Source organism: Dunckerocampus dactyliophorus, chromosome 2, assembly GCF_027744805.1.
Source record: "Dunckerocampus dactyliophorus isolate RoL2022-P2 chromosome 2, RoL_Ddac_1.1, whole genome shotgun sequence".
Taxonomy (NCBI): domain Eukaryota; kingdom Metazoa; phylum Chordata; class Actinopteri; order Syngnathiformes; family Syngnathidae; genus Dunckerocampus; species Dunckerocampus dactyliophorus.
The window spans coordinates 19245935-19265653 of NC_072820.1; the positions used below are offsets into that span (position 1 = coordinate 19245935).

At 42.6% G+C, this 19719-nt stretch overlaps 2 protein-coding genes across 3 annotated transcripts; one reads left to right on the forward strand and one right to left on the reverse strand.

The window, feature by feature from the left end:
* Window positions 1–228: 228 nt before the first annotated feature.
* Window positions 229–3149, forward strand: cavin4a (caveolae associated protein 4a). Its single transcript, XM_054769288.1, has 2 exons — window positions 229–699; window positions 1683–3149. The coding sequence occupies exons 1-2, from the start codon at window positions 301–303 to the stop codon at window positions 2220–2222; spliced, it is 939 nt and encodes a 312-aa protein (XP_054625263.1). The 5' UTR covers window positions 229–300; the 3' UTR covers window positions 2223–3149.
* On the reverse strand, window positions 3084–19538 carry LOC129177801 (uncharacterized). Of its 2 annotated transcripts, none has more exons than XM_054769287.1 (2): window positions 19429–19538; window positions 3084–6289 (listed from the first exon to the last, which is right to left on the reverse strand). In XM_054769287.1, exon 2 carries the CDS (start codon window positions 6262–6264, stop codon window positions 3673–3675), a length of 2592 nt encoding a protein of 863 aa, XP_054625262.1. In that variant the 5' UTR covers window positions 6265–6289; window positions 19429–19538; the 3' UTR covers window positions 3084–3672. The 2 variants fall into 2 exon arrangements, with proteins under 2 accessions (XP_054625262.1, XP_054625261.1); XM_054769286.1 differs by lacking the exon at window positions 19429–19538 and adding an exon at window positions 12942–13062.
* Between the last annotated feature and the right edge of the window lie 181 nt (window positions 19539–19719).

Below are 19719 nucleotides of genomic sequence, written 5' to 3' on the forward strand. Positions count from 1 at the left end.
GGGGATGGGGGGCTTAAGTGAAAGTGTTGACGGTTATAAAGGTTTGTCAGCTGCTAGCTTTTAGCGGGACATGGATTTGGATGTCCATCATTCCTAAAATGTTCCAGCGTCTCCTTACAGATTTATATTTTTAGCAGCCGACACATCGGCCCAAGGCCGGATCACGTTCCATTTTTTAACGAGGATAGGTCGCGGGGGCGGAGTCCTCCCTCATCCCTGCGTCCCATTGAGGCGGATCTCTGTGGTGGACTCTCCCGGCCGCTCATTCCCAAAGCGGGAGAACCTTCAGCAGAAAGCAGGATGGATCAGGTCAAGTACGGCGTCCAGGAAAAGCTGGAGATTGTTGGGATGGAGGACGAGGACGGGAACCCCATCAGCGCTCTGAGCATCCTGTCACTGCTGGAGCGCGTGGCCGGCATCATTGATAACGTGCAGGCAGGCCAGCGCCGCATGGAGGAGCGGCAGCTGGAGCTAGACGACAACATCAAAAGTGTTCAGGGGGACGTCCTCAAGCTGGCCAAGGACCATGCCGACGCCAGCGGCTCCATCGACAAACTCCTACAGAAGACGCGCAAGGTCAGCGCAAACGTCAAGGATGTGCGCGCGCGCGTGGACAAGCAGAACGTGCGTGTCAAGAAGGTGGAGAGCGCCCAGGACCAGCTACTCACTAGGAACAAGTTCAGAGTGGTCATCTACCAGGTCACTTCCTCTTTGTCCTTTCCAAACAAAAGCACAGCTCATCAAAGCTTAATTCATGCTTATGTTCTTTTTCAAAGAAGAGTCCAGGAGAACTCAGCAGAACCAGTCTGTGTTCTTCTAGAACAGTGATTCTCAACTGGTGGGGCACAGGTCTTTGTCTGGACAAAAATGTCTGTGATTTTTGCTTGCTACGCCGCCACAAGGTGTTGCAAACAGTCCCTTTAAATATCAGATATTTCAGAATGAGTTGAAAAATGTCCATAATTTGGATCACCGCTTGACATTGAGGGGTGATGTGGGTCCCGCAGCCAACCCAGTTGAGAGCCACTGCTCTAGAACAAACCCTGATGGCACTTTCACAATAAAAGACAGGAGGCGACTTCTTTAAATGTTTGTGATTTCTAAGAAGGTTCTGTTCCAAAAAAGGATTGGAATTAGGAAGCTTGGCCCTTGGAGGAGGTCTTCAATCCAGTGAGTGATGTTCTACTTTGATGTTTTCTTTGACTGCGAGTTGAAATGGAAACAAATGTTGACTGAACCAGAGGAAAGCCGACAGCTGCTGCGGATCTTTGACACAGCGTTCTATTCTGAGATCATTATGACAGGCAGTCCCCCCCCCCCGCACCTGCTGTCTGTCAACATCATGACAACCAATCACAGGTTGCGACACTAACCAGCTAGTATTAAAACATTATTCACTAGACTAAAGCTTCATCAAGCTCATCTGATGCTGACCAGCTGTCAGCTAGCCGGCAACTAGCATGTCAAAGCTATCCATTACCATTTCGAGGCCTCTCAAAGGTACAACACTTTATTTTACACTTGAAACAAAGCAAGGGAAATATAAATGTAAACACAAGAGACCTGGTTGTCATTGCGATTGCTTCCTTATGATGTTGTAACGCTGTAGGAGGCAGTGCAGAAGTCACAGAGTAGAATAAAAGCAGATGGTGACGATGATGATGTCGTGGTGTTGTCTTCAGGGGGATGCTGAGGTCCCGTCGGTGGCCATCACCAAGGCTCCAAAGGTGGCGGGCCTGGAGGCTCTGGAGCTGGAGGCCGATGCCTATGACGTTCCGGCCGACCTCTCCTCAGATGAGGAGTACCTGAGCATGGAGGAGGCGGACCCCTCTCGAGCAGCCCGCTTCAAGAAGTCCATGGTGAAGAGCAGTGAGACCCTCAAGGCCGCCTTCTCCAAGGAGAACATGAGCAAGACCAAAGACCACCTGGGCACAAAGTTCCACCACCTGGGAGAGAAGGTTATGCCCCCGGAGCGGCGCGAGAAGATGCACCAGGCTGGAGAGCGCCTCAAACAGAGCGGAGAACGTCTCAAGGAGAACATCGCCAAGAAGGCCCCCGCTAAGGACACCTTCCGTATCAAGACCAAGAAGGAGCGCGCCGTGGCCGAGGGCCAGGAAGGGGGTCAGGAGGGCGCCCAGCCCCCGGGGGTCGCCTACACCGAGGTGGTCTCCAACACCAAGAAGGAGGGGCAGGTGAAGGACGCCAAAGTAGAGGACAATTAATAGACCAAATTAGACCACAGAGGAGCTTGTCTGATTGGCACCTGTTGGTGTCCTTGTCATTATGGCGATGAAAAACAGCACATCTTTCTCATGCCTTATTTGCAGCATCACTGTGTCAGGACAGTAATCATAAAAAATGATTATACCATTTTTACAAAAAATTGCCTTTCAAGTTCGTTTAGCAGACTTGTTCTTTAGCTTTTGCGGGGGACACCACTGTTAGAAAAGACAGGGGGTGTGGCCGCATCATTGAAGGCTTAAGTGCTGCTGGTTGTTTGCTTCCTGGGCGGGGCCTCTTTGTACCCTGATGACACATGGTAAGATGGCGTGTGTTTTGGCCTTTTTTACACAAAAGGCTGTGTCTCAATTGGTGCACTTGTGTACTTAAACTTAGTCTTTGGAGTGCGTAAGTCCATTCACACCAAGAAGTACGGCAAAATGCAGCACGCGCAAAATAGTGTGTAGTGATGGGCAACTACCACCCTCAATAGTCGCCATCTTGGTTATGTACCGGAAAGGGCAGGACTAACTCGAGAGCTTGCAATTCATCATTAAAAAGTAGGTAAATATTGTTGCATCGTTATTTTAGGTAAGTGAACAACTACAGTAATCAATTTGGGACAGTGCTACACACTTACAATTCACAATACTTAATGAATGTACGGACTCAAGTATTCCATTTGAGACACAGCAAAAGTATACGCTGTGTCAAAGTCAGTTGTAGGACGCCCCCTAGTGGTCACAACAAATATCAATAAAATGTTCCAAGTGAAACTTTTCCTTATTTTTCAACTTATTAATGTCAACTACAACATTCAACAAGTGAATTGTGTTTCCACTAAAGATTGTCTTTGCCCTGTCTTTGCCCTAATGCCCTGTCCTTCCTTTCTATTCAAAACGAAGAAATAAAACAAGCTGACCATCCAATGACTGCATGAACATTCACAGGCAATCTTTTTGTGCAACAAAAACATATGAAAGAGGACTTTTATTCAGTGGTAAAAAATAGACATGTACAAAAATATACATAAATGTAAATATCAGTCATACAGGACAATTCCTTTTAGGAAGAAAATGGACTTCAAGAACTTTCCAGCATCCCAGAATATTCCAGCAGAAAGAGGCCAGCCTGTCCTTTCAGTGTCTTGTCGTCAACATGATCATGCAGAGTTTAATTTTATTCTACAAGTGTGCTAGCATTTCACAAGATAGCCATTAGCATGGTTTGTTACTTTTTGGTTTGTTACTCTGATTGTCTTTTGGCTTCCAGGTGAGCTTTAGCTGAAAAAAGTTGTTACTTTACATTGTCCATTACAAAGCGTCTCTAAGCCACGAGGGGGCAGCAGGGCACCACAAAGCTGAGAAGCAACGTCACTTTCTTCCAGAAAGACTGCATCGCCCAAAGCTTACCTCTGGCTGTGAAGCGTTTCAGAACTTAATTGAATGACGCTCAGCAGTCTTCCTGACGTCTCCGTCTTTGGACCTTGGCCACCAGGCCTTCTCTCTGATGCCGTCGTGGGCTGAGCCTCCACTTCTTCAGGCTCACTTTGTTGTTGTCTTTCCTGAACTTTGTTTCCAGCAAAAGCTTCTGCTCGTCCCGCCTGTCGTCGCTGTTCTGTCTGTCTGTGAAAGTTCTCTTCTGACTTCTTCTGCCCTCAATTCTGGTTGGTGGTAAACTCCACTCTTGGTAAATGCGCTGTTTGACCGCACTCATCCCCCTTTGACTTACACTGAGCACCTCAGGTGCCGGCATAGGCAAAGTCCAGTATTGCCTGCGTCTGGCAGAGCCAAAGAGAACCAGCTCAACAGATTGGGCGTTTTTGGCTGAATCTTTCCTGCGTGTTGAACCCAGATCACAACGACGCTTTCGTGTTTTCAGCTTCTTCTGGAGGGGAACGTTGATGGCAGAGTGTCTCGCTCTCTTCCACTCTCTGGCAGCAGCTAAACGTTTGGCACCAACGCAGAACATCTTGCTTTTGTTGGACCTCTGCTCCTTGCGGCAATGACGCTGCTGGAATGTTGGCATTTCTTTCGGATGAGAAGCTTTGGACGTGACGTCTGCCCTTTGCTGGGGGACATTTCTCGTCTCTTGATCATCCTGTTGGAATGGAGTTGCGTCCTTAGACTGATTCGGATTGACTGATGGAGTCCCTTCATCTGTGCTGGAGGTGCCATCAAGCTCCACCTCCTCATCTTCCAGGATCGTGTGGCTCACATCATCCTGACCCTTCATGGCTGGACTGCAGCCCAAAACTACTTCTTTCCACTGAGCAAAGAACATCTCCACCTCAGATTCAGCCAAAAGATCCTTATCTCCGCTGGAATCACCTTGGTCCATTTCTGCACCTTCCAGGTGCTCCTTTGCAGGATGGTCTCCTGTAGGCTGAAAGCTCTCGTAGATGGCCTTGGCCTCCTCTTGGGGAAGAACCTGAATGATGAAGGAGTAGCTGTCATCTTTACCGCCATGTGCAACTGCTACAGGCAAGGTCCTCTCTTCTTCATCTTCCTCCTGTTCCACTTCCTGCTCCTCTTCTTGTTCTCCTTGTTCCCGTTCTTCTTTCACAGCTTTGTCAACATTTGGAGGTGCTGAGATGCCGCTGCGTGGGTCAAGAAAATAATCATCAGAGCTCACAGCAAAGCCAAATTCTTTATCAATGTCGTCAAGTTTCTCGTTGACGTTCCTCCACGAGGAGGTGTAGCGCGGCTCCAAGTACTTTTCGCCGTCTTGCAGCACATGAAAACCTCTGAGATTCAAGTTGCTTTGTGATTGCGTCAGAACCACTGAGTCCGTGGTCCAGTGCCGGAAGCAGAAGGATGAAATCTCTCTTATGAGATTCTGGTACCAGGGTGTCTTGTGCTGGCTTTCCAGCATCTGTATGTCATTTTTCCAGAACAAGGAGATTAAAATATCAATATCAAATGTGGCAGGAGACTTTGTCTGAGCTTGTTGGGTTTTCTCGACCAGCGCCTTTAAATCTGTTATAGTCCATGCCTTTGATGGGAGACACTGTACTGTCCTCTCACTTTGCTTCGTGTCCTCTTGCCAGGTCTCTGGAATCTTCCTGTCTGTCTGACCCAAAGTATCACCCGAACACAAGCCCTTTGGTTGCAAGGTCACCTCTGAGGACGACCCAGCAGAACCCTGACTAGAACCTGTACATCCTTTAGTGGCCCGAAGATACACTTCCGAGGAACTTCTGTCTTGGTGCTTTGTGACCTCCAGGTGTTTCTGAGACGGCAGCTGCAAGACCAAGGAAGTGTGGCCATTATTAGTAAGAGGTGAAAGGGGTTCAACTGCTTGAGGCCTGTGGGCTATTTGACACTGGAGATGTCTTCTGGTCTTGGAAAAGTCCAATTCGCTTTGCTGTGAATGTACTATTTCTGGAATGTTGTTCTGGAGTGGTCGGTGGGGTTGAGGTGTTGATGGCTGAGAGATGTCCAAATCCATCATATTTCTTCTCAAACTGGGAACCGCTGGTTGCGTCCTGCCATCAGTGATGGAAATAGAACTGGGACATGTGGCTGGGGAATACATCATCTTGTTAGATACCACAGGGGTCAAAGGTGAGTGTTGTTGAGGTCTCTGATAGGCGTTGGTGCTCAACAAGCTCCGCCCACATGAAATCGAGGTTGTTGCCATGTTGTTCTTAGGGTATGGTGGGGGTTGGGTCATGTTTTGGTAGAAAGAAGTCCTGTGCTGTAAGGCATCAGTGACAACATCGTGACTGTGGACGCCTGCTGGCTGCCCCCACGAGGGCAGCGTCTGCTTCCAGTGAGCCGCAGCGTCACTCTGGGAAATGATGCTTCTGTTCCACTTTGACAAGTTCTGACCCGCGTTGTGATGAAACTCTCCGTGATGTCCATGGCTTCCAGACTGGGAATCATGTGACACACCATGGTAGCCTCTACCGTCCTGACCAGGAAGCGACGATGGCCAATTAGAGTGAGCGGCGTACTGCCAGGGGTTGTTTGTGCTCATGTTCCTCATTCTGTTGGACGATGCCTGCCACGATGGTCCATTCATCAGGGCGCATGACTGCATAGCGTCCTCCCACCTGGGAATGTCCCTGAAAGAGATTCAAACAGGTGACACAACGTCAACAAACTCAGTGGAAGTTCTTCATCCTCTTCTGCTATTTTTTAACCTGTTTGTCGAGATGTGCGCCGCAGTTGGCTGGCGACCAGTCCAGGGTGTACCCTGCCTCTCGCCTAAAGTCTGCTGGGATAGGCTCCAGCATACCCCTGCGACCGTAATGAGGCTTAAGCAGCATAGAAAATGGATGGATGGATGGATCATGAGATATGTTATTAGATATTACATTAATTTGCTTTGTCATGTATTGGACATACATTGTACAGCTTTTAGTGTCTTTCATGTACAAAATATATCAATGGGGTTATGGGACCACCAGCGAATGGTGAAAAATTTTAAAAATGTGTATTTATCTGTGAAGCATAAAGACATAAACATGTATGGATAACAGTGGTACATGTAAGCTGCACATTTTACCTGCATTATTCATTCATTCATTTTCTGTGCCGCTTAATCTTCATTAGGGTTGCGGGGGTATGCTGGAGCCTATCCCAGCTGACTATGGGCGAGAGGCAGGGTACACCCTGGACTGGTCGCCAGCCAATCGCAGGGTACCTGTATTATCACATTTTTGAATTATTACTTTGGGTAGTTTTCTGTGGAAAAAAAACAACCCATTTTTGGAGACAAATTTTTTTAAAGTAATTTGTTCATTAAAAAGTACGGGGATCCTCTGTATATCACATGATAATATAAAAAAAAATTGAATGAATTGACAAAAAAGAATTAAATGTCAAAAAACAAACCTTTGAAACTTTTGAGCTCTCCATCTTAAAATGGAACAGCCTAGATTCATAATTATTACATTAATTAACTGAGTGACAAACAGGTCATTCAACCTTTTATTCTACACCTGAAATCTTTTACAGCAAAACTAAACTTTTTAATTCACAATAATAACAGCAGCTCTACATCGGGTTCCTGAGTGTTCCACAAACGCTTATTGTGTAAACAGTAGAAAATAAGAAAACAAGTTTTAACAAAACAATATTTTTAAAAATAAAATGTAACGGTGCTCTGTTGGGTCCGCCCTGCATGGCGGGACAATCCACCTTATTGACCAGCAGGTTTTCAGTATACATCATGCACAGTGTGTGTGCGCGTGCACGTGCCTGTCCAGGTTGGCGAAAAGCTCTTCATGCGACATAATGTACCATTTCCCACACTTTACATATTTCAAGTGAGGGACAGTCTGCCTAAAAGCAGACGAAAAGGCGAGGCAACAGAGTACGTATATACAGTATCTGAGAGTAATGGCGACAGCAGTGGTGTGGCCCCACTCAACTGTGATGGCAATGCACCAGGTGACTCGAACCCTGCAGATCTCCTCAGCTATGTAAGCACCAAGCCTGTGGCCCTGACGTTGTTTTTGAACTCTTCACCTCCATAAAGGCAGAAAGATGAGTGCATAACATGAAAGCAGTGTGCTACCATTCAGCAGAGATGAGAACAGTTTTGCACGCTGCAGCTATTGACCCTGCACTTCAGGTAATTTAGTTGACTGAAAATAGACTAATCATCACAGTGATTGTACTCTTACTGTCGCACTTGCACCTTCCTAAGAAAACACTGTAAACAAGGGCTATCCAAAGTGTGGCCCAGAGGCCATTTTCGGCACACAGCTTGTTCTTTGTTCTTTCTACCGTGAGAATCCTCAAGAGTTTCGGCTTGTGTTTTTGTAATCAGTAAGTCAGGATAGTCTGTGTCCTCTGGGGAATGCGTAGGTGTCTGCAGCTGTAATTAACAAACAGGATGGGTCAAGGACCATCGAGCAGGTTTCAGACAGTCAAGGCAGATAAGAGAGCAGCAGACAACATTCGTGAAGAATGTTGGAGAAAAGAGGGGAGGGGGGAGAAACAGTACAAAATAGAGCTCTCTTTTTCTTTGTGTTAGGCCAACTTCAACGAGGACAGGGTGTTCTGGTAAAACGTACTTTGTCTTGGGTGTTCGTTTATACTCAAATAATCAACTGAATTCTGGGACTGTGGACATTGACGATAATTCATTAAAGTGTTTTTCAGACTGCCGTCCACAACACTACTGAGATATATTATTAGACAATTCTGTAGTTTGCTTTGTATAACACATAGCTTATATAACTTATAACACAATGTACTCACCTACACCCTTGAATGGGTTTTAGCCTCTTTAATGTACACATTAAAGTGGCACCCCATCCTTACATTTTTCTGTATGCTATATAAATATTTTTATTTTTTTTATTTGAGAATTTTATTGATTGGAGATTTACCTGCCGGTTGATTGCTATTTAATTTTAATTCTTCATTTAAAAAATAATCTAATAATAATAAGAAATAATAGAGAGATAATTTTGGGAGAAATAAACAATTATTTACTAGGGATGTCTTACAATAGTCGACGATTTGATTCGAAGGAGTCTGATTTGACCATTAATCTCATCGTCGACTCATATAAAAATGTCATGCAATAAAGATTGTACCAACATACATATTTTATAAAGAAGGTCTTTGTGTTTGTTATAAATAGCCTATTTTTATACAAAACCTCACTAATTTATGTTAATGAAGAATTGAAAATGACGTGTTTAACAGAAGACCTATACTTACTATACTATACTTACCACAAATTCATAAAGTCGCCTGCTTTTCAGTGGCACAATGCAAAGGAGCTGAGTAGAGCGCTAGCTTTGAACGCTAGGAAGACTGTTGGCAGCAAAGGACTTATTGTTTTATAATGGCAACAAACAAAAAAATCCAAAGTGTGGTTTTAAGTATTTTGAAACAGTTAAAGGTTAAAGGTTAAAGATGATGTCGTGGAAAAAATTATTTCTTAAGAAAAGTGAATGCCTGAAGTAAAGACAGTTTATTTCTCTTGCAAAAGAGGTCAGACAACATACAGAAACCTACGTACAGCGTGCATGGCTGCAGTCTGCAGATGTCTGGCCAAGAGTGGCTGGCCTCCTGACTAAAACTCTTATACTCTTATACATAGCATGCAAATGAATTACATTGTGAAAGAAAGGACACGTTATTGGTGCCACTCTGTCTACAGGGTAAGTCTAAAGAACTTACATCACAGGAGGACTTCCTGATTGCACCCTCCTATAATTCACGTGTGCAAACGAATTACATTGTTACAGAAAATAAGCCCTTCCCCGATGCCCTTCTGTCTGTGGCATCAAAAGGTAATACTTTGGTGTCAACAGATGTTTTCAGGACCCCCTACTGGTACTTACTGAGGAAGCAGCCTCTGAGAGATAGTCTGATTAAACAATGGTGGATCCTTCAACTGACCTGCCGTCATTGAATTTACATGGAGACACCCTGTATTGAAATGTAACAGTCAGAGTTCTCAGACAGTACATAGTCAAATAACATGTAACTGAAGTAATATCTGTAAATTATACATTTTCCCATCACAATCACTACAGAAAGTAAAGGGCAAAGTTTATAACACACTGTCAACCGATAGCGAGCAAAGTATGGAATGTCTTGGATTAATTTCAAGAAGGGTGCGGAACGTCACCAGCCAGACCAACAGAGGCGATTATGCTAGCTAGCTAGCTGGCATTTGGACACCAACATTTGGAACGTCTTTGGATTAATTTCAAGAAGGGGGCAAACTGAATTCACCAAGCGCTGGATTTTTCACCCATTAATAGGGAACGTAGAACCAGCCAGACCGACAGAGATGTGTATGGTAGCTTTTCTGCTTTGTAACTTGATTACTTTGAAATATTGCTGGAGTGTGCTCACTATGCTCAGTCTTAAATGTTGTATCATTACCATTGTTATGACATTTTGAGTATGGGATTGTTTACCTTTCCAAGCTAAAACAGAATTTTCATTGCACTGATGTGACAAATGCTTATATTTACTTAATTGTGAGATGTGTCATTGCTTAAGGGGTATGTATTTATTTAGCATTATTCATTTGACTGAAGGTTAAGAATTGTGTTTTTTTTCATTGTTATATTTTGGCCAGATGCATGTATGTACAGTATGTATGTATGTTTCTTGTCATTGCACACAGTATACAATGAAAGTTACAGTAGTTTGGTGGCTCCACTTCTATTTCTAGCAACATTAAGACATGTTAAAACTTCCATCGATCCATTTTCAATACCGCTTCTCCTCATTAGGGGGCATGCTGGAGCCTATCCCAGCTGACTTCGGGCGACAGGCGGGGTACACCCTGGACTGGTCGCCAGCCAATCGCAGGGCACATATAGACAAACAACCATTCATACCTATGGTAGAATTTAGAGTCGCCAATTATGCTAACCTGCATGTTTTTGGAATGTGGTTTCCCAATCTCCAGGCTGTTCCTGTGTTGGCCAACATGCTAACCACTAGACCACCGTGCGGCCCATGTTAAAACTTGAACGTTCCAAATGTAACAGGTATAAATATATAAAATGTAAAATATTGATACCATCAACTGTTAAGGATTTTCTTACCAATGTATGTATATGCTCTATATTTTATTATCTGATGTTGATCAAACATTCACTGTGACTCTCTGTTTATTCTGTAGAATTGGATAAGTATGGTGAGTGGACTGAGAGAAAGCGGTTGAGATAAGGGGGTGCACCGGGGATGTGAGATAAGACCAAGGTTGTCCCCCCATGCGTGGGCCCAGGGCAGATATGGGCCGTATAAGGACATAAAACACATTCCACAGGCGTGAGATAAACACACTACCGGAACTGATTGTGACTGATATCGTAACCGAACTCACTACATCCATCTATGTGGTACCGCCCATCTATGACAATAAAAGGAGCAGGAGAGTGTTGCAGTGTGGCACGGACTCTCTCTCCTCGCGCGAGTAAATCTCAAATCTTGTTTTCTGTGTCATTTTGTTAGTTCATCGGTGGTCGGGGGCAAGTTCCCCCTGACATCAATGAAAAAGATGTTCATTGAGCAAGTCTTTTTTTTTGTCTTTGTCTAAACAATATAAACATGATATTCTGTTGACTTTATTTTTGCCACTGCCTTACAGCATGCTTGGGGATATGATGTGCTCTTTTACACATTAGAAAATACTGTGAGAATGACACTTGCATATAATTGGTATATTCATTTTATAATGTAAGATTAATATGTACATCAACAAACATTAACCATAGAATCGAATCAAATCGTTTGTACACTGCATCGACCTGTATCTGTATCGAATTATTCTGTTTTTAAAATATATCGTTTTTTAATTGTGTCGAACCTGTATATGTAGATTCAAATTGAATCGTCTATCACAAAGAGATTTGCAGTACATCTTGGTTTCTGTGTCACTAAATAAATGAAGGCACTGTTGTTGCATACCTACCATGTTTATTTGTTTATCAAAGTGTTTCTTTGAGGTGGAAAAAGCGGCAAATGAGGGCTGTTTATTTGTACGGATCACAATTAGCTCTGCTCTTAAAAAAATATTACACTATTAGTCGACTATATTAGGGCTGCAACTAACGATTATTTTAATAACCGATTAATCGGTCAATTTTTTTCGATTAATCGATTAATCTGATATAAAAACACACATTTTTAATTTCCACCTCTTTATTTAGAAATGGAAGATTTGAACTGACAGACCATGTAAATGCACAAACGCTAGGTTGCTGCTTGAATATTCTGTTAAAATGATAATAAAAAAATCTAAATATTTGTCAAATAGCTTCAGTAAATCAATGAATGTACACAAAAATACAATCATGATCATTTTCTTAGTCGATTAATCCGAAGCTTGTTGTTGCAATTTACGGAGTAATCGGTTAGGCCAGTGGTCGGCAACCCACGGCTCTGAAGCTGTATGAGGCTCTTCAGCCCCCTTGTTGCGGCTCCCACGCCGAGCTCTGTCATCCGAAGCGGAGGAAATGTGCATTTTTAAAATAAAAGAATATGAAATATCCGACTTAACACAAGTCCGTGAATGCAGCTACACTGCGTGCTGACTGCTGATTGGATGAGCAAGTGAAGGAAGATGAGTGCCAGTCTGATAATGACACACGAAGCAGACATCTTGACAGTGTGCTACCCCTGTGGTAAGCTATCCATAACTATGAATTTGTCCCTAAAAATACAAATGTTGGAAAAAAATAAAGAGTTTAATTCTGAATGGATGTATTCCTTTGCCTTCACTGCCAATGACACTGGCTTACTCACCCGTGTGCTTGATACGTGGTGAGAAATTAGCAAACAACTGAAAATTTAAACATTTTCAAAACAAGCACTCAGCTTTTTCTGAAAGGTACCCAACTGCAGATGGGCGTAAAGGAGTGATTTCGGAACTACTATGGAAGGTTGAGCAGAGCAAACATACTTTCAAGAAGTGGATGAACGCTCCACACTCAACTACTGTACAGCTGCTAGCGTTGTAGCTGACACGCTGCACTGGAGAACATAATGAGGAGGAAGCCGTTCACAGGTGATACATGAAATATACAATATTACATTAGTTATTAATTAATAATAATGTAATTAGTATTGGATTAATGTACAATATATATATAAATACAGATACATGAAAGAATCATTCATAAAAATATCACAGCATCTATTCTTGTTACCCAAAAACGTCATACAGTTTTTCTCTATAAGAGAGGAGAAATATGATCTTAGACAAAAATTAAACTTAAAAACACTTACATGCGAGCGTCTGTGTAGGCTCTCAGTCGTACAGGAGTTGTCCAACGAGGGAAAGGCTTCAGACGTCATCTGTACTTCTGTGAAGAATGTGTCGGACGTTTCGCTCCTCATCCGAAGAGCTTCGTCAGCGAACTAACAAGTACTGGTAGCCTAGGCCTTAAATACAGTAAGAGTGGGCGGAATTGGTGTGCCAACGCCCTCCTCCTATTGGTTCCTTACACTAAGACTGGGAGGAGTTGTGGTCTAACCCTCTCCTGCCATTAGCACCTCCGATCAAAGGGAAGTGTAGCTCCCTGTTGGGTATGAACGACTCTGATACTGGCTCGTTAGCATCTATTGTTCTGGCTCGACCTGGCTCCACCTCATTTGCAAGACTAAGAGCTGTGGGTTTTGGTCTCAGTAACCTGCTGAACACAGGGTCCAAATTAAACCTCAAACCACCATTCCGATTCAATGATGGGTTCTGTTGTTTGACAAAAATAGCTTCCTTTAGTCCTCTTTCAAACCATCTGTTTTCTTTGGCCAAAATCTTTACCTCGCTGTCCTCAAAAGAGTGATTGGTTGCTTTAAGGTGTAGATGTACTGCTGATTGAGGCCCACTAGCATTGTCCCTGCGATGTTGATAAAGCCTTTTTTGGAGCATTTGCTTAGTTTCCCCAATGTAGTGCTCTTTGCATTCCTCATCTTTACAGTGGATGGAATAGACCACATTGCTCTGTTTTTGGTTTGGAGTCTTGTCTTTAGGATGCACTAATTTTTGTCTCAGGGTATTTACTGGTTTAAAATAGGTTGGAATTTTGTGTTGCCATAAGATCCTCTAGTGTTTTTCGGAGACCCCCGCTACATAAGGGACTACCACTCCTCTCCTTTTTGCTTCTGTGGGCTTTTGGGTTTCTTTCCCTACTCTCTTCTTTTGACATTTGTTAAAAGCCCACCGCGGGTACCCACAGGTTGAGAGCGCTCTCTGGACATGTTGTGTCTCCTTTTTCCTTCCCTCAGCACTAGTTGGTATTTGTTCCGCTCTATGTTGGAGGGTCCTAATAACCCCTAGTTTATGTTGTAGTGGATGGTTTGATTCAAAAAGCAGGTATTGGTCAGTGTGTGTGGCCTTTCTAAAGACCTCTGTAAGTAGCTGTCTGTCCTCTCCTATAATTACCTTGCAGTCTAAGAAGGCTAGATGGTTCTCTTTAGCGTCCTTGCGAGTAAATTTGATATTGGTGTCCACCGCATTGATGTGATCTGTGAAAGACTGAATTTCTTGTTTTTTGATTATGACAAAGGTGTCATCCACGTATCTAAACCAGTGCCTTGGTTTTGTCCCTGAGAAGGATGTGAGAGCCTGTTTCTCCATCTCTTCCAATGTACAGATTCGCCACTATGGGTGAGACTGGTGAGCCCATAGCACAACCATGAATTTGTCTGTAAAATTTCCCTCTAAACTGAAAATATGTAGTGTTAAGGCAAATTTCCAATAATTGGCAGATGTGGTCAGCACTAAGTTTTGTTCTCCGATGCAGAGTTGAGTCCTCGAGCAGTCTCTTCCTCACCACCGAGACTGCTGCTGAGGTGGGGACGGATGTGAAAAGTGAAGTCACATCATAAGACACCAAAGTTTCCTCTGGCTCCAATCTGAGGTCTTTGATACTCGCCACAAACCCTTTTGTGTTCTCTATATGATGATCAGTGTTGCCTACCAATGGGGATAAGACTGTTTTTACATATTTAGCTACATTGTACGTGGTAGAGTCAATGCTACAGACAAAAATTAGTGCATCCTAAAGACAAGGCTCCAAACCAAAAACAGAGCAAAGTGGTCTATTCCATCCACTGTAAAGATGAGGAATGCAAAGAGCACTACATTGGGGAAACTAAGCAAATGCTCCAAAAAAGGCTTTATCAACATCGCAGGGACAATTCTAGTGGGCCTCAATCAGCAGTACATCTACACCTTAAAGCAACCAATCACTCTTTTGAGGACAGCGAGGTAAAGATTTTGGCCAAAGAAAACAGATGGTTTGAAAGAGGAGTAAAGGAAGCTATTTTTGTCAAACAACAGAACCCATCTTTACATCGGAGTGGTGGTTTGAGGTTTAATTTGGACCCTGTGTTCAGCAGGTTACTGAGACCAAAACCCACAGCTCTTAGTCATGCAAATGAAGTGGAGCCAGGGCCGAGCCAGAAGAATAGATGCTAAAGAGCCAGTATCAGAGTCGTTCATACCCAACTACAGGAAACTACACTTCCCTTTGATTGGAGGTGCTAATGGCAGAAGAGGATTAGACCACAACTCCTCCCAGTCTTAGTGTAAGGAACCAATAGGAGGAGGGTGTTGGCACACTAATTCCGCCCACTCTTACTGTATTTAAGGCCTAGGCAACCAGCACTTGTTAGTTCGCTGACGAAGCTCTTCGGATGAGGAGCGAAACGTCCGACACATTCTTCACAGAAGTACAGATGACGTCTCAAGAAGCCTTTCCCTCACTTACATGCGAGAACAATGCGGAATTATGGAACGGATTGAGCAAGGAACTCAAACAATGTACCAAGACGAGCGAATTCAAAAAACAATGCAAGCAGTTGGTGTTTGCTAAATATAAGGCAGAAGAGTCTTGAACTTGCTTTATTATGCTTGTCTTCATCTTATTTATTATTATATTGATTATTATATTTATGTTCTGTCATGCTTGTTTTGATTTTTTATTCATTATTACACTGATTATTATGTGGAATAATATTACATGGAATACAGGAAGTGAATAATATGTACTGCACAACATGTGGAACGGATGGGGGGTAGGATTAAATAAGATTTGCTTCTTCCTACTCCTTTTGGACATGTGGAACTGTGAAATGATTCATGAGATGTATTCCATTGTAACCTTCATGCATGTTCAAATAAAATTAAACCAAACCAAACCAAACTCTCTGAATTAAAAAACTAAACATGAAATTATTTTGAAAAAATGATAGAAATCCCCCTCCCTGCAAAGACAGTCAAGAACAGGACCGATAGAATGGCAACAAACATCACTCGTAGGCAAACTGATGACATTCATTCAGTGCAAGTATATTGGGATTGCCTGTGATGAGTCAAGTGATGTAAATGATATTGAGCAGACAGCACTAATAGGCAGATATGTGAACTCTGATGGGATTTTTTTATATTAAAATTGAAAACATTTTCTTCTAATTTTACACATGTATGGTAACAGCTCAAAAAAAGCCGACATAGTTCAATGTTTAAAATATTTCAAAGTAAGCCTACACATGCACTCTGCACTTCTGTTAGTTTAATTATTTTTTCTTTTCATTTATATATTATATATTATCATTATATATTATAAGCTGTGTCATGTTTTGCGCCTCCAGACCATTTTCCTTTACTGGAAGAGGAGGCAAAAAGGCTGTTTTTCCCAAAGGTTGCCGAAGTTAGTTTCACGTTGGACGTTGGACATTCGGCTCCGTAGCTACAGTGGTAGTTCCCTCCCACTGTGCCCGGACTGCTGCGTCATGGTGTAGGGAACTCGCACGGGAAGTGCCGCTCTGGTTCCTTATAATAGGGACAAACACTCCTAAAAATGACGAAACAGCGGCCTTGGAAACGCCTCTTTTACGGAACGTGAATGGAAGCTAGCGGAGTTCGCTTAGTTTAGGTAGTGCAGCTGTGAGTGTGTGTGTGTGTGTGTGTGTGTGTGTGTGTGTGTGTGTGTGTCTGTGCGCGCGCTCATCAGGCAGGATGAGTATATTTTCACTGTTTTGCCTTTTACTGCTTTAATGTGAGGACCATTTTCCAACGCTTACTGACAACATGCAGGTTCTGAGTAAAAAAGGAGGCGAGAGGCACGTTTATTCTTGCACCCAGCGCGTATCAATCGTCAATTGCCATTCTCAACACACACAACGCATTCCGGTCTACAAAATAAAAGCGCTCTTTGTCACATTTGTCAAATTGTGTAAACCAAATAAGGGTGTCATTAAAATATCTTACATTAATAGTGCGATTGGAATTACATCTATGACTCCATCTTCCTTAATCACAAGCACGGGCATTAGCTTGATAAAGATTTTGTAGCAATATGTGCCGGTAGTGCTGGTAGTCCCTTATGTAGCGGGGGTCTCCGAAAAACTCCAGAGGATCTTATGGCAACACAAAATTCCTATGTGATTTTTTAATACATAAAAGAGTGATAAGGTAATGTAACAATATGATGGTGTAATTATTCAGTTTTTTTCATAACAAATAGAAATCATATATAATAACCAGTGTAATAATAAATAAATAATAATGAACAGAGACAAAGATAACAAAACAAGTTCAAGACTCTTCTTCCTTGTATTGTTTCTTGAATTCGCTCATCGTGGTGCATTGTTTGAGTTCCTTACTCAAGCCGTTCCATAATTTGATTCCACATGCTGAAATGCTGTGGGTTTTTAGCGTTGTTCTTGCAAGTGTTTCAAGTTTACTTTTTCCCTAAGGTCATATTTCTCCTCTCTTGTAAAAAAAAGTATTCTTTGACATTTTTGGGTAATAGGTTATTATTAGCTTTATACATTATTTAGCTGTTTAAAAATTTACTAAATCAGCAAATTTTAATATTTGTGATTTTAAAAATAGGGGCTGCAGAGACCGACACCCTTCCTCGTTCGGTCTGGTCGTGGAGTGGTTCGAGGCAGTGAAGAGGCAAACGGGTGCTAACAAAGCTTTATTTTCTGAGCTCAGGATGTCACACAGAAAACAGCGATACAGGTATCAGTGGCCTCTGTAAAATGACACCCCAAGGGATACCATCCATCCCTCCTTATACTCTTCTGCTATAATTCCTGTTTTTCTATGGTTATAAAAGTTATTACATTATCATACAGCTGAAAGGATGTTTTTCACTGAGATGCAGGTCATCATGACTTATTGCTGCTTTTAATATCTTATAATGCAACCTGTTTTCTGGCTGTTGTTCACCAAGTCACACCACATCCTTTGTCCCAAAACTGACCTCAACCTATTCATATAACTGTTCTATATGTGAATATATCCAATGAGTACATGTTTTATTAATTGAAACCCTTTAGTCCCCCTTTTGGCCTCGAAAGTGGACAACCATTTGGTCTAAACAGAATCATAGATATGGCTACAAGAACTATAACCTGTTTCCCCATTAATGAGACAGCTCTCATACATGCTTAACTGGTACGGTGGAGGACCTTCTCTTCCACCCTTGTCAGCTTTGGTCAAAGCAGTTATTATCCTCCTGTTTACACAACCCCTGAGAATGGGAACACAACAACATCCATGCGTAGTCAAGATCACGACACAAACAGCCACTGACAACAAAAGTGACTGTACTGAATGTCTCCATTTACCAAACCATCCGTACAATACATCATCGAACCAGTCTCTGTTAATTCCTGAATGGTCCTTTAATTCATTAGAACAATGGTCCCCAAACCCCAGGCCGCGGCCCGGTACCAGGCCGTGGGTCATTTAGTACCGGGCCACACAGAAAGAAAAAATAATTTCCATTATTTCATTTTTATGTTTTATTTTGAAAAGTGTCCAGATTCTCTCTGTTACATCCGTCTCACTTGACGGATGTCCATTGTGCGTGTGCTAACTTTATCTCATGCCGCACAGATAGACTATTACTGTATTTTTACCATTTTTCTTTCACCTCATATTTGGTCTCAAATGCTAATACATAAAAATCTGCTCGAGGTGCCCCTATTTCTTTCAAACAAGGGATACTGGCTATGAGTCCTGCGTCTGCGTGCCAGCCGACTCACATGAACCCCAAGTTGCGTGGGGGTGCGAGGGCTCGTTCAACGCTGCACAAAGCGTTAATATTTGTATTTGTGATCATTTAGCCATGCTTACGCTTGAAAATCTTGAATTTAGGGCAAGACTACATACAATTTGCTTAATTATGCATATTTTTGTCCTTCAACCACGAAACAGCGATAATTTATTACAAGCATCAATTTCAGGCCTGTATATGTCATTTCATTTGAAACTACTTGATGATTACTTATTATGTTATGTGTGTCTAATGATGACTTATAAGCCGTATGATAACTATTATGTGTTAATAAAAAAAAACTAAAACTTCACATGCATGATCGTGTGAGCGGCCATGTTGGCGCAATTATAGATAAAAATTAAATTGTCCTTGTGCCAAACTATAAACAAACATCCATCTATGAATATAAACACGTCCACAAAGTAGTCTGGCTGTCCCCCACCACTCCAGTAGGAGAAAGTGAATAAGAAAAACATACGACTTGTCGACATGCAAGCATCCTATTGTTTTTCTTGCTTGTTTTGACCTCATCGTTCACCGTGTGTATTGACCACTTTAGCTAACACTGTAAAAGCAATTGAATACACTTTCTCCATCCAATTGTTAAACAATGTCAAGCATGAACATTCGAGACAATGTGCTGGCCTCATTCAGTTATTGAAGTTGTCGTTTCGTGTATTAATCTCCTTTCTTACCTTTAGAGCAGCAACAAGAGAAAAAGAAGAAAAAGGAAGACAAAAGTCCACACGTTCTCTCCCTCTCGCAAACTTCCACTGGGTATGGAGCCCCCCCCCCGTGATGTCACTGTGGGGGGCTGGTTGGCGAGAGGGGAGGAGGAAAAAACACGTCTGCGTAAAAGCAAACTTAAAAAATAACTTTTAAAGATAATTTTGTAGAAACAACACACATGTTGGAAAGATGAGCCAACATGGTGCCCCAGGTATGATGGGGGTACATTGGTAAGCTCTGATTACCATTCGTAAAAG